Genomic DNA, 12,904 nt, shown 5'->3' with positions numbered 1-12,904 from the left:
ATATCAGAAATTATCAGGATTGATTGTAAAAAGCAAAAGAACATGAAAAGTACTTGTTATGCAGTAATGGAGAATAGGAGGTTTTGGAGATGCTCTATCTTCTAAATCTCTGCTTTCCTACTGTCTTCTTCATCAAACGCAAGGCTCCTTCCATGGCAAGCGTATGTAGGGTTTCACCGTTGTCAGTGGCTACCTCCCATCCTCTCATTGGAAATGTTCAACGCACCCTGTTTTGCAATCCCGCACAACTAACCAGCAAGTGCACTGGGTCGTCCAAGTATACCTTGCGTGAGCAAGGGGATCCCACGGAGATTGTCGGCTTGAAGCAGCTATGGTTATCTTGTAACTCTAGTCAGGATATCAGAAATTATCAGGATTGATTGTAAAAAGCAAAAGAACATGAAATAAGTACTTGTTATGCAGTAATGGAGAATAGGTTGAGGTTTGGAGATGCTCTATCTTCAAATCTCTGCTTTCCTACTGTCTTCTTCATCAACACGCAAGGCTCCTTCCATGGCAAGCGTATGTAGGGTTTCACCGTTGTCAGTGGCTACCTCCCATCCTCTCATTGGAAATGTTCAACGCACCCTGTCACGGCACGGCTATCCTGTCGGTTTCTCAATCAGGCTGGAATAGAATCCAGTGATTCTTTTGCGTCTGTCACTAACGCCCCGCCTTCAGGAGTTTGAAGCACGTCACAGTCATTCGTCATTGAATCCTACTCAGAATACCACAGACAAGGTTTAGACCTTCCGGATTCTCTTGAATGCCGCCATCAGTTCTAGCTTATACCACGAAGATTCTGGTTAAGGAATCCAAGAGATATCTACTCAATCTAAAATAGAACAGAGGTGGTGTCAGGCACATGTTCATAGTTGAGAATGATGATGAGTGTCACGGATCATCACATTCTCCGGGTTAAGAACAGTGATATCTTAGAATCGAAGCAAGCATGATTGAATAAGAAACAGTAGTATTGCATTAATCCATCAAGACACAGCAGCTCCTCACCCCCAACCATGGGGTTTAGAGACTCATGCTGTAAAGTACACAAAGAAACGTGTAAAGTGTCATGAGGTACAGGAACAATGTCAAAAGTCCTATTAATAGTAACTAGTATCCTAAGGTTTACAGAAATGAGTAAATGACAGAAAAATCCACTTCCGGGCCCACTTGGTGTGTGCTTGGGCTGAGCATTGAAGCATTCAAGTGTAGAGACCTTTTCTGGAGTTAAACGCCAGCTTCCATGCCAGTTTGGGCGTTTAACTCCAAGTTTTATGCCAGTTCCGGCGTTTAACGCTGGAATTTCTGAGGCCGAATTGCTACGCCGAATTGGGCCATCAAATCTTGGGCAAAGTATGGACTATTATATATTGCTGGAAAGCCCAGGATGTCTACTTTCCAACGCCGTTGAGAGCGCGCCAATTGGGCTTCTGTAGCTCCAGAAAATCCACTTCGAGTGAAAGGAGGTCAGAATCCAACAGCATCTGCAGTCCTTTTCAGTCTCTGAATCAGATTTTTGCTCAGAACCTTCAATTTCAGTCAGAAAATACCTGAAATCACAGAAAAACACACAAACTCATAGTAAAGTCCAGAAAAGTGAATTTTAACTAAAAACTAATAAAAATATACTTAAAAACTAACTAAAAGATACTAGAAACATACTAAAAACAATGCCAAAAAGCGTACAAATTATCCGCTCATCATACACACATCCCACCAAACTGATCGGGCGCAGATCCTTGATCTCCTTCGCACCCACAAATTTTGGGGCCAGGTCCACCCATGTGGTATTCACATCCGTTGGTATCTTTGAACTGTGGAAGAATTCCATCACCGCTGCAGTGAACTCATGACCAATATCTTCCCAGCATTTCTTAATGAAGTTCATATTGTACCCATCACTCCCTGGTGCTTTAGAAGAATCACAATCCCAAACCGCCTCCCTGATTTCTTCTACCGTCGGTAGAACCTCCTAAGCTTCTGCCTCAGCTCTTCCAACTTGCTTTAACAGCCCATCTCGAACCCCAATCCGTGGAGCATCCTCCTGGCGATACAACTCCTTGTAGAATCCCCTTATTGCATGCTTTTTCTTGTCTGATTCCTCACAAGTCGTCCATGAATCATCAGGGCATCAATCCTGTTATTCCACCTTCTAGCAGAGGCAATGTTATGGAAATACCGGGTATTCCTATCCATATCCCTAGCATGCTTAGACCGAGACATCTGCTTCCAATGAATTTCCTTCCTTATGTACCACTTTTCACAAAACCTCACCAACGCCTTTCGTCTGGCCTCCGTTGTACCATCATAAGTCCCATTACTAACCAGGTCGTCCAACTTTCTGATCTCATCTTCAAACCTTTGCAGCCTGTTATCCATATCACTAAAGTTTTCCTTGTGCCATTTTCTCAAAAGGTATCGTCAATTCCTTCAGCTTACCAATAAACGGACCACCACTCAAATTTCGCCATTCATTCTTTACTGTCCTTAAAAAACCCTCATGGGTAAACCAGGAATCCAGACTCCTGAACAGTCTAGGGCCCCCGCTTGCTCTTGTAGTCTCCATAATCAACGGGCAGTGATCTGACAATCCCCGTGGACCACCGTTCAGCCTAATGTCAGGAAACTCCTCCACCCATTCAATAGTAACCAACACCCTATCAATTTTGCTACAAGATTGACCCTTGAACCATGTGAACTTCCTATCATTAAGGGGTAGATCCACTAGTTCCATGTCTTGAACCCAACTCTTAAACTCTTCCGCAGATACTGGCAAACTTGTCGCCCCTTTGCGATCCTCAATTTGCAAAATCTCATTAAAGTCCCCCAACAAACAGAATGGAACCTGACACAAGCCTGCAACATAACTCAACTCCTCCCACACCACCCTCTTTTTCTCCCTTCCATGTGCCCCATATACCAAGCAAACAGCACACTGAAAATTATTCTTTGTTACTAAACCTTCAATGCACACCCACCTCTCACCTTTATAACAGTTACTTCTCTTAAATATCATGTCATCCCACATCAACAACAGCCCCCCAGCTGCCCCAACAGACTCCACAACCTCCCAACCCACAGAACTAGTACCCCAAATCCTAGCAACATCATATTTCGAAATAATCTCCCTTTTTGTTTCAAGCAATCCTAACATGTTCACATTATATTTTGTCTTCAACATTTTTACCATACTCAACTTTCCGTCTCCCCTCAACCCCCTAACATTCCAACAGCTCACAATCATTTAATCAAAGTACTACTCACCTTAATTTTATTCTTAGGCCGACTCCTTCTTGCCTTTTCTTTCCTTTTTGCTAGCTTGCGCTTCTCCGCTATTTTTTCATTCTGAGCCTGTAAAATACTCATAATATCCACGTCTTCATCGTACAATACCGCACCAGATTCCACTGCCAGTGCCCATGTTACTTGATTTTCCTTAACCTGTGCTTCCTTGGAAATTCTAACTTCAGTTCCTTTTATGTTCCGCCCTCCACCTGTTCCAGAATCAGCTTCAACCTCTAAGGTGTCTTCAACCTCAGCCAGCGCTTCTTGCATGCCCTCCCCTACTCTTCGGTTTGCCCCCAATGGCGTCTCCTTCTCACCCAGCCGGACCAGGTGCAGCCGTTCAGCCCCATCAGCAGCACCGTCCGTGTCCGCGAAATCCCCTTCTACCTCCCTTGTCCCCTGTACCATGCCTCCCTCGCCAAATCGCAACCCCTCCCTCGTTTCCATCCCATAGCCACCAGCCACATCCCCTCTCACAACCTGCACCGAACCCAGATCCGAAGTCATGACGTCCAGAGAGCCGGCCAGAGCCGAAGTCGCGACGTCCAGAGAGCCGGCCAGGTCCAACCTCGCACCATCCAAAGAGCCGGCCGGTAACTGGCACAGCGGGAGCGGCCTGGCCTCGCCATCTACCACCCCCACGCCCACCCGGTCAGGCGCCACTAACGCCACAGGAGAGTCAAGGTTCGCCGCCGCCAACACAGCAGGGGAGACAATCTGAAGTTGGTTCCCCTCTGCCCGACCCGAATCCTCCTGGGTTAGGTTTTCAGCATCCCGGTCCAACCCTTGCCCATCAAAATCAGGCCCACCCTCATTCTCCCACCCAAACTACACACTCTCCAAGCCCCGTAGCCCTCTCCTAATCTGATTTGTTTTTGGGCTTAATTGTGCTAGGCCCAGCTCACACTCCTTCCTGCATGAACATACCCGGTAATATGGTGACTGGCCCAAACTTAAAGGCCCACTTTGTATATTAGGATAGCCAATATCCCTTTCTTTCCCTGCACCAAAATCCTCTGTAACCGTTCTGTCATAATCCACCTCTTCACAACCATATCCCTTCATAACCGCCTGATCAAGATTCTGGGTACGACTCACCGAATCTGTTGCATATGCTTGATGTTTGAAATTCAAAACTCAACGTTCACATCATTGAATATCACCTCCGGAATTACTATTCTGTCCTCCCCACAATCACCCCCCTGGGCATTCCCGATTATCAGATCCGCCGCCGGATCCCACTGCACCTTTGTCATCTTCATACTATGAACACAAGAACCGGCCACGTTATGCCCCTCCTGGACCCGCCCTTCCTCCTCCAAGATCGCCGTTCCATCATTCCCCAACCCCACCTCTTTCACAATTATCGGAAATTCATTTTCCCCAACGGCAAGTTGTACCCAGTCGCTAATCGTATCAAACTTCTCTGTTTCAACTTCAATCCTACCCACCCGGAAGGAAGCCCCTTCTCCTGTTTGGATAAGACAATGAAGAACATTGCCCCATAAACCTCCTATTGCTTTAAATGTTTCTGGTGACCAGACATGCAAAGGCACTCCGTGACACTCCAACCACACCCTGCGAGACAAACAGCGTTCTGTCTCTTCCCAACGCCTGACCCGATGAAGGACTTGCAACAGAGTATCCATCTTAAAATTATAAGCCTCATCAGCATATTCCACAGTTTCAAAAGTTACCAAGACTTTAGTTTCTCCGATCTCCCTAACAGCCTCCACATGTTGCAGATTTGCTTGGATAACTCGCTTCAACGAATGGAGGTCTATAGGTTTCAGCGTGCATCCTACCAAGCTCCTGACCAACCAGTTCATATTGTCTGCCACAATGGGAACTTCCACCCTTTTCGAGCACCCCTTGCCCTGCTTGAGTATCGTTCGGCCAACTACACGCGGGTCTTCGAACCCAGGATTGATCACCGGCTCCTTAGCAGTAAGCATGTGCTCCGGCTCCCTCTCCAGTTCTCGCTGAGCCCCGTTATCAGTAACAGCATTCTCTGGCTTTCTTTCCAAGTCTCGTCCAGTATCCACAATCACCCGTCGGTTCCCCACCTGAAAATTCCTTCGAAACTTGGCTTCTCCCACATACACAGTTTTCCCGCGCAGCCTGAATTGATTCATTTCTGCAATCGCCTTCAGAGCACCACCTTTTGTCGTGTATCGAACGAATACAAAGATGTACACCCTTCCATTTTTCTGTTTTCTGCTGAGATATATGTCATTGATCCTTCCCGTCCAACAAAACAACTGATACAGTTCCCTCCGGGAGATATCTTCAGGTAAATTTTCCAAAAAAACAGTAAAAGAATCCTTTTCCAAGCTATGATATTCCTCACAATTCTAAATCCGGGGATCCTTCGATCGGGAATCTAAACCCCGGAACCCAGTCCCCCTTGTGATACCCCCTCTCTTCCATCATACCAAAAACATAAAAAAAAAGCGCTTATCCTTACATTCTTTGTTTTAAAACCAAATTTTCTATTTATGTAAATATAATTTAGATATTCTTTTATATTAACAACGTATAGAAATTAGACTCACTCAAAGTTAACTAAAAATTGAAAACTAAAAAACAACTAACATTTCATTTAGAAATATGTGTTGAAGCTTTTGAATGTTAAGAATTTTTTTTTTTAATTTTTCCGTATAAATTTTCTTCAGCAACAAATGATTACTCTTTAGTCACAAAAAAAAATGATTACTCTTTAACTCATTATACATTATTTCAACCACACATGTTTTAGTAAATTATTACACCTACTAAAAAATTATTTAAAAATAAAATTGATTTCTGTCAAATTTCGTATCCACACAGCAACAAACACAAGCAGCCGCAGCTAATCTTTCTAATCCTTATTATTATGATACTGACTAATCAGAATATTTGTCTCTATATATTAGTCGATCCCATGTTGTTTAATAGTATTTTGCTGGCTTCCATGTCTTTTTCTCTTGTTTGATCATGTTGGTGTCTTTTCACGCGTAATAATGCAATGCATGCAAACCACACACATTCCAAAACAGATTTGCCTTTGAAACACAACTTTCACTCAAACTAAACACGTCCTATTTTGAGTGGTTTAGAAAAATGCTTTAAAATATGTAATAAATACAATAACTGAATAAGTAATAATAATTATGTAGAAAAATAGATAGTAATAATTAAAACTATGCCCCTACTAGTTAACTACCTTACAATTTTTTATTCGTGATGTTGTGTTAATTGATAATAATATTACGGTTAGCAATTTAATTAGTCCACCCACCACTCATCTATCATCATGTATGGTTTGGTGTTTGTTTTATATTGTTAAGATTTTATAAAATAAATTTAATTTTGATAAACGATCAGTATAAAATAATTTTATACATATATTTAATTATGTATTGACATATCATAAATAAATAATTATTTTATTATTAATCGTATAAATAATTATCTAAAAAAAATATAATTGAATAATTTTATAAAATATTTTACACTATAATATATTAAAATTAACTCTCACAGAATATTAACTAATTTTAGGTCATAGAAAGACCATAATCAACAAAAGAGGACAGTCACAAAAAAAAAAAAAGATGACGTGTTCGAATAGAAAACTATCAAAAGGGTTTGATTATATTATTGAATATTCACTACTAAATACTAATAGATGGTCACATGTAGAAAAGCAATAATAATGGAGAAAGAGAGTACAAGTTTGAAGTTTTAGATCAACAAAGAGAAGTAACAAAAAGAGAATTTTGATTCTATTATTAACTTATACAACTATTATTAATAAGTACTATAACTTTCTCAATATCCACATTTACTAATATGTCTATTGATTGGCTCTATTATTTTTTCTTTTTAAATATATATATATATATATATATATATATATAAATAATTTATTAAATTGAAATATTAAAATTACTATAAATTAAATGACATAATTGTAATGTTTGCTTAGTAGTAACATGATATATATGACATAATAAACAAATATGAAAATAATTATAATTTAATAGTAAAATATTTATGTAATTAAAATTTATAACTTAATCATAACAAATTTGATTTTCGCTTCACACCAAAATTATTGAGACACTAAATTAGATATTAGCACCAAATAAAACAACCTGAAAAGTGGAAACGAAACATATACGGATCTAAGTATGCATGTTTGCATTATTTTTTTTTAATTAGTATATAAATTAATTAAGTCTCCCCTTATTTATATATACACAAAGAAGAAAGAATATCATTCCACACGAATTAGATCTAAGAGCCTCACATATATAAATTACATCAAATATTCAAAGTATGTACTGATTCTCTATCTCTTTTTTTATTTCGCTTAAAATTTCTCCACGCATAAAGGGAGGTACCTGGTACCCAATTATAAAATCTATGGATAAGATTAGAATAATACAAAATCAATAAAGTCATGGCTATTATGAGTAACAAAAATTACGTATAAAAAAATTTAACTATTAAATTAAAATATAAATATATAAGAATTATTTAAATTATTATATTCATTATATACAAATGACTAATTTAATGATTATATTTGATATATACATTATGGCAAAAACATTAAAAATATCGTTAGAATTTTCTGTTATTATCAGAGTTCTGTTCTAACGATCATGTCAGCGTTTTCAAATTTTAAAATTTTTAGAGGCTATTTTGTTATTAACAAAAATCAGGTAATATTTTTTCAGTATCAAAATCTTTTTAAATATTAATTTAGTATTTATTTTTCGTAGATAATATATCTATATAAAGTCCTATGTAAGAAAAAATATAATTAAAAATAAATTATCAAATATACGCAGATACAAATACTGACAAATATAACTTTTAAATAATGAAACAACAATTATACCATTTTATATGACAAACATATCTAAACCCTAATTCTTTTTTTTTATTTTTTAATAAGATTCTCAAATTATCCCTTTTGTCTTCTACACCAAATCCCAAACTTTACTTTCTTTTCCATATTACCACAGCCTCCTCACCCCTTTTCCTTTCCCAAGAAACCTCCTTCTCATTTTCTTGGAAAATCCGAAAAACCTAACGACCATCAACAACCTCCGAAAACCCCCGTTCTGTTCAAATCCCTGAGCCTCTAAGAAGCCAAGACCGTCTTCAACTCCATCATCAAAACCTCCGATTCCGCAAATGCTTTCATTGACCCTCGGTTCCACAATTCCCTTCTTTAACCCTACACTTCAATCTCCACCTTCGACAATTCCCTCGCTTTTCTCCAATTCCAACCATGAATTTCTGGAAGCAAATAGCGCATTCAGCTTTGTTCTCCTTTTCCTTCTCCGCTTTAGACAGGCGGCAAGGCTTCCGTGGCTACCGTAGCTATCCCCACGCTCCTAGCGCAAGATATATCCGGTTTTGGTTTTTGTTTTGATTTTGGTTCTGTTTTTTTGTTTTGGTTCTGGTTCGGTTCTTCTAGGCACTACCGTAACCGTAGTGGTGACGAGGACGTTTACGTTTGCACCGCTGGTGGAAGAGCTATGTGTAACTGCCTTAGAATTATTAGGGAGTTGGATTTGTGTCCTTGTTTGCATCTCGTTCACTTGTGGAGCCGTAACCACCTTCGCATTACGTTGAATTTTAGCCGCCGCCTCCTCCTCCTCGCTCTCCTTTGCGTCGATGCATAGTACCAAAAATATTGAAATCAAAATAATTAATAAAAACTATACGTAACACAAGGTTGCCTATATATCTTCTCATTTACTAACCCACGAATAATTAACAAAGAGAACCACATCAGGCAAGCCATTGTTACATACCAACGGTACAAAAAATCAAGTGTATTCCTACAGCATTGAGAACGCTGAGCCATTATTTATTTGCTTCTAGCCTTGATTGTACTCTTCTAAGAACTAGAAACTCTCTCTTCTTGTGGATTTGTGGATCATGCATGCTATGGTTTTTGCTATCTGTATTAAGTATTAATGGATTATGGATGATTTGTGAGTGATGAGGTGACTAAAGACTGGACCAATATATCATTGGACTGCTCCGTCGTACATTTAAAATGGGCTGGTTTTTTTTATCCAAAAATTAGATTTTTAATTAAACCACATTTTCTTATCATTTTAACGTAATAATTTGATTAATAATTTATAAAATAATAATTTATCAATTAAAGAAAATAAAAAAAAAACAAAAGTTAAACTTTAATGTAGTTATTCTATATTTACTAAAATAAAAAATTAAAGGATTTCTATTGATAATAATAAAAATTTAACTAAAATTAATAATGAAAAGTTTTAAATTCTTTTCATTAAATATAAAATAATATTAAAAAATTAAAAATTTTATATCTTTAATAAAATTATTTTAAATTTATAATCTTAATATATACTTTAACAACACTTAAGATAACAAAATTCTAATAATAAAACCAATGCCACGTACACAGTATCATGTGCATATTCAACAATAATAATTAATTCTGGTTTGGATCTATCATAATTCATAACTCATAAGTACTATGTAGTAACTGAATTGAAGAGTACTTGAAGCATTAATTAATGCAATAGTTTATCTTCATAATGCTACATGCCTGCATCTTATTAACTTGGAGAATTGACTAATGCAATCGTGCGGGCTGCTGCGGCCTGCGTGGGCTGGTGAGCCTCCGGTTTTGGACGTTATTCTTCCTTCTCCAGTCTTTCAAGTTTTTACCGTGTTTTTCAAGGGTTTTTTAAAGAGAAAGAAAAAGATTTTTTGTATGTTTAGATACTTACTCATAATTTTAAAAATATTTATTAGCAAAAAATTTGATTTTGTATGCTAATAATTGCTTATAATTTAAGTTTATTATTAATAATTTTTTAAATTCTTATTTTAATAAATATATAATAAATATATTAATAATTCAATTGTTTATTTTTTTATAAATGTTTTTCAATAAGTAACATGCTAAACCCTTTTCATAATTATATTGATCGAAATGAAATGATGCTAGTAGTGTTTAAAGTTCGAAAGTCGTTTTACATAAACATGAAAGAGTTTAAAAATACATGTTTTGGCCTTGATCGAAAAGTGGCGACGACGGATTAGGTTTAGGTGGGGTTTCTACAGGGATGACAATATGTATTATATTCACCGATATTCAATCCAATTGAATAAGTTTGGAGTTTTTATAGAGATTGCAATATGTATCATATTCACCGGTATCTAACCAAATATCCGACTTAATTCGGTCGGATAGGATTGAGTGCGGAATAAATAAGGTGCGGGTTGAATTTCAATTCTAACATATATAATATTATATAAAAATATGTTTCAATTAAGTGTTGAACTAATAAGAATTTATATTTTGGTGTAAAAAATTTTTAACATTTGAGCCTAAAATTATCATTTAGTAATTTAATATTTTTGTTTATATAAAAGTCAATTGTATTTAGTGATATATAAATACTCAATTATAATAGAAACTCTAATCTCTTCACTTAGATCACCCCTATCGAATAGCCAGCTCTAATCTCTCCTCTCAATCTCTCTGCGTTTCTTTACCAAAAATTCGTGCTCCTTGTTTCAACTACTTTCTTTGCTGGTGCTCTGTGCGCGCGCTCGCATTTAGTGCTGTGGTCGTCGTGCTATATAAAATTGAACATTTGATATTTATGTTGTTTGTGAAATGATTGTGTTAAATTTTTAATTTGCATACTCGTTAGGTTATATAATGATATTACGTCTTTTTGCTAACTTACGGGTAGGGTTGAGTACCTGCAGGTTGAGAATGGATAGAGTTAGAGTTGACATGTTCTCAACTTGCAGATAAGGTTAGGGTTGGATCCAAATCCTACTTATCCCATTCATTGCCATTTCTAGATTTATATTGTTTTAAATTAGGGGTTTGATTGAGACTAATTAAAAAAACTTGGATATAAATATTTTTTTGCTGTTATTATCGAATATGAAGACGTGTGGTGTTGTATTTTGGATGGTGGATTCTATTTTCTTGTAATGGGCGAAATATATTTTTATTTTTTTTTAAATTAAATAAAAAAACTTCTCATTATGTATGAGAAGCATTGTTAGAAAATTTTAAAAAAAAATTGAATCTTTCATCTCGTAGTGTGCAAGTTTTTTTTTTATTTTTTAACAGTAAATAATTATTTTAACACTCAAAAGATTCGGCTTTTAACAAAAAAGACTTCAATATTTATTTTTGATAAAATAATTCTTAAAAAATATATTTCATTTGACTAAGTAATCCAAACATTTGATCAATGATTTATTCATCCAGTTAACAATTAAATTTTAATAAAATTATTAATCTACCTCTGTTATCATCATCATTATTCCCATCCTATCCATTCTTTTTCTTCATTTCATTCTTCTGTCACTATTCATATCCACCACCCAATTTCATTCACTATATCATCATCGTCGCTACGAATGGGAAATGGAAGCACTGTGAATAGTGAATGAGAGTTATTCAAAATTTGTGGAGGGTGATTAGGTGAAAGATGATAGAGAAAGTAAATTGGAAATAGGTAATGATGATGAGAGGGGTAAATTAGTAATTTTATAAAAAAGATAAATTAGTACTTTCATAAAAAATTTAATAGTTGATTAGATGAATAAATTATTGACCAAATATTTGGTCACTTTGTCACATGGAGTATTTTTTTCGAGAATTATTTTGTTAAAAATAAATGTTAAAGTCTGATTTATCAAAAGTTGTATCTTTCGAACGATAAAATGGTTATTTACTCATTTTTTAAATAATAAGACTATTTATGTATGTTGTATATTTTATTTAAAAATATATTTATTATAAATGTTTATGTATGTAAAACTCCAGATTTTGAAATAAATTATTTATAATTTATTATAATTACTTGAGATTATATTTTTGAGTTTTTGTATATAAATCTGGCAAATTCTTGTTTATAATTTGGAGTTTTAATAATTTAAAAAAATAATGAGTATTTTATATGTCTTAATTTTAAAATAATAAGTAATTTGCGCGTGCTAGAGTGTCGCCGTCATCCTCATCGCGACCTGTCACCATTGCTGGAGCCAGCCACCTTCATTGCCTCCTTCTGCCAGTGGCAAAGCTTGGATCTTCGCCATATGGGTCGCGTGGAGGAGCCGCTGGGTGTCACCGTGCCTTGTCTCCGGTGCCTCTACCACCGGAAACAGCTGCTAAATTCTCTATATTGGTAAGCGTTTCCGATTTAAAAAGTCTCTTGACGCTGTTCTGTTAACTTATGCTGAGGTGTTGCGGCGTTGACTGTCATAGGATTGTGTATCGGTGCTTGCATGTCGTGCTCGGAGTTCGCGCCTGCTTTGTTTTGTTATTTTAGTAAGTACTATGTTTCAAAAATTCTCGCATTAGTATTCTGTTATGTTTGATTATAGACTCTGAGATTTGGTAACATAGGTTCAAATTCTGAATGTTGCATGTCGCTTATATGTTGCTTTGGCTACTACGTCGTTCTTTTTATTCCAGCAAGTGTCTCTATCTCGGAATCCTCGACATTAGTTTTTCGTTATGTGTTTTAAGGTTTTCACGACGTAAATGTTTTTAGGATTTGGTAACCCGGGCTGCATGTTACGATTAAGGCTG

The 12,904-nt window shown here is 36.3% G+C and overlaps 1 protein-coding gene across 1 annotated transcript; it reads right to left on the bottom strand.

Moving 5' to 3' along the window:
- Positions 1-2,386: 2,386 nt before the first annotated feature.
- Positions 2,387-3,157, bottom strand: LOC130948945 (uncharacterized). Its single transcript, XM_057877800.1, has one exon. It carries the CDS (start codon positions 3,155-3,157, stop codon positions 2,387-2,389), a length of 771 nt encoding a protein of 256 aa, XP_057733783.1.
- Between the last annotated feature and the right edge of the window lie 9,747 nt (positions 3,158-12,904).

The sequence above is a fragment of the Arachis stenosperma genome, chromosome 9 (genome assembly GCF_014773155.1).
Source record: "Arachis stenosperma cultivar V10309 chromosome 9, arast.V10309.gnm1.PFL2, whole genome shotgun sequence".
NCBI classification, from domain to species: Eukaryota; Viridiplantae; Streptophyta; class Magnoliopsida; order Fabales; family Fabaceae; genus Arachis; species Arachis stenosperma.
This window is presented reverse-complemented; position numbering and strand designations above follow the sequence as displayed.

Bases quoted from the DNA above. Each gene is read 5' to 3' on its own strand.
- LOC130948945 (XM_057877800.1), bottom strand. From the start codon at position 3,157: ATGTTAGGATTGCTTGAAACAAAAAGGGAGATTATTTCGAAATATGAT.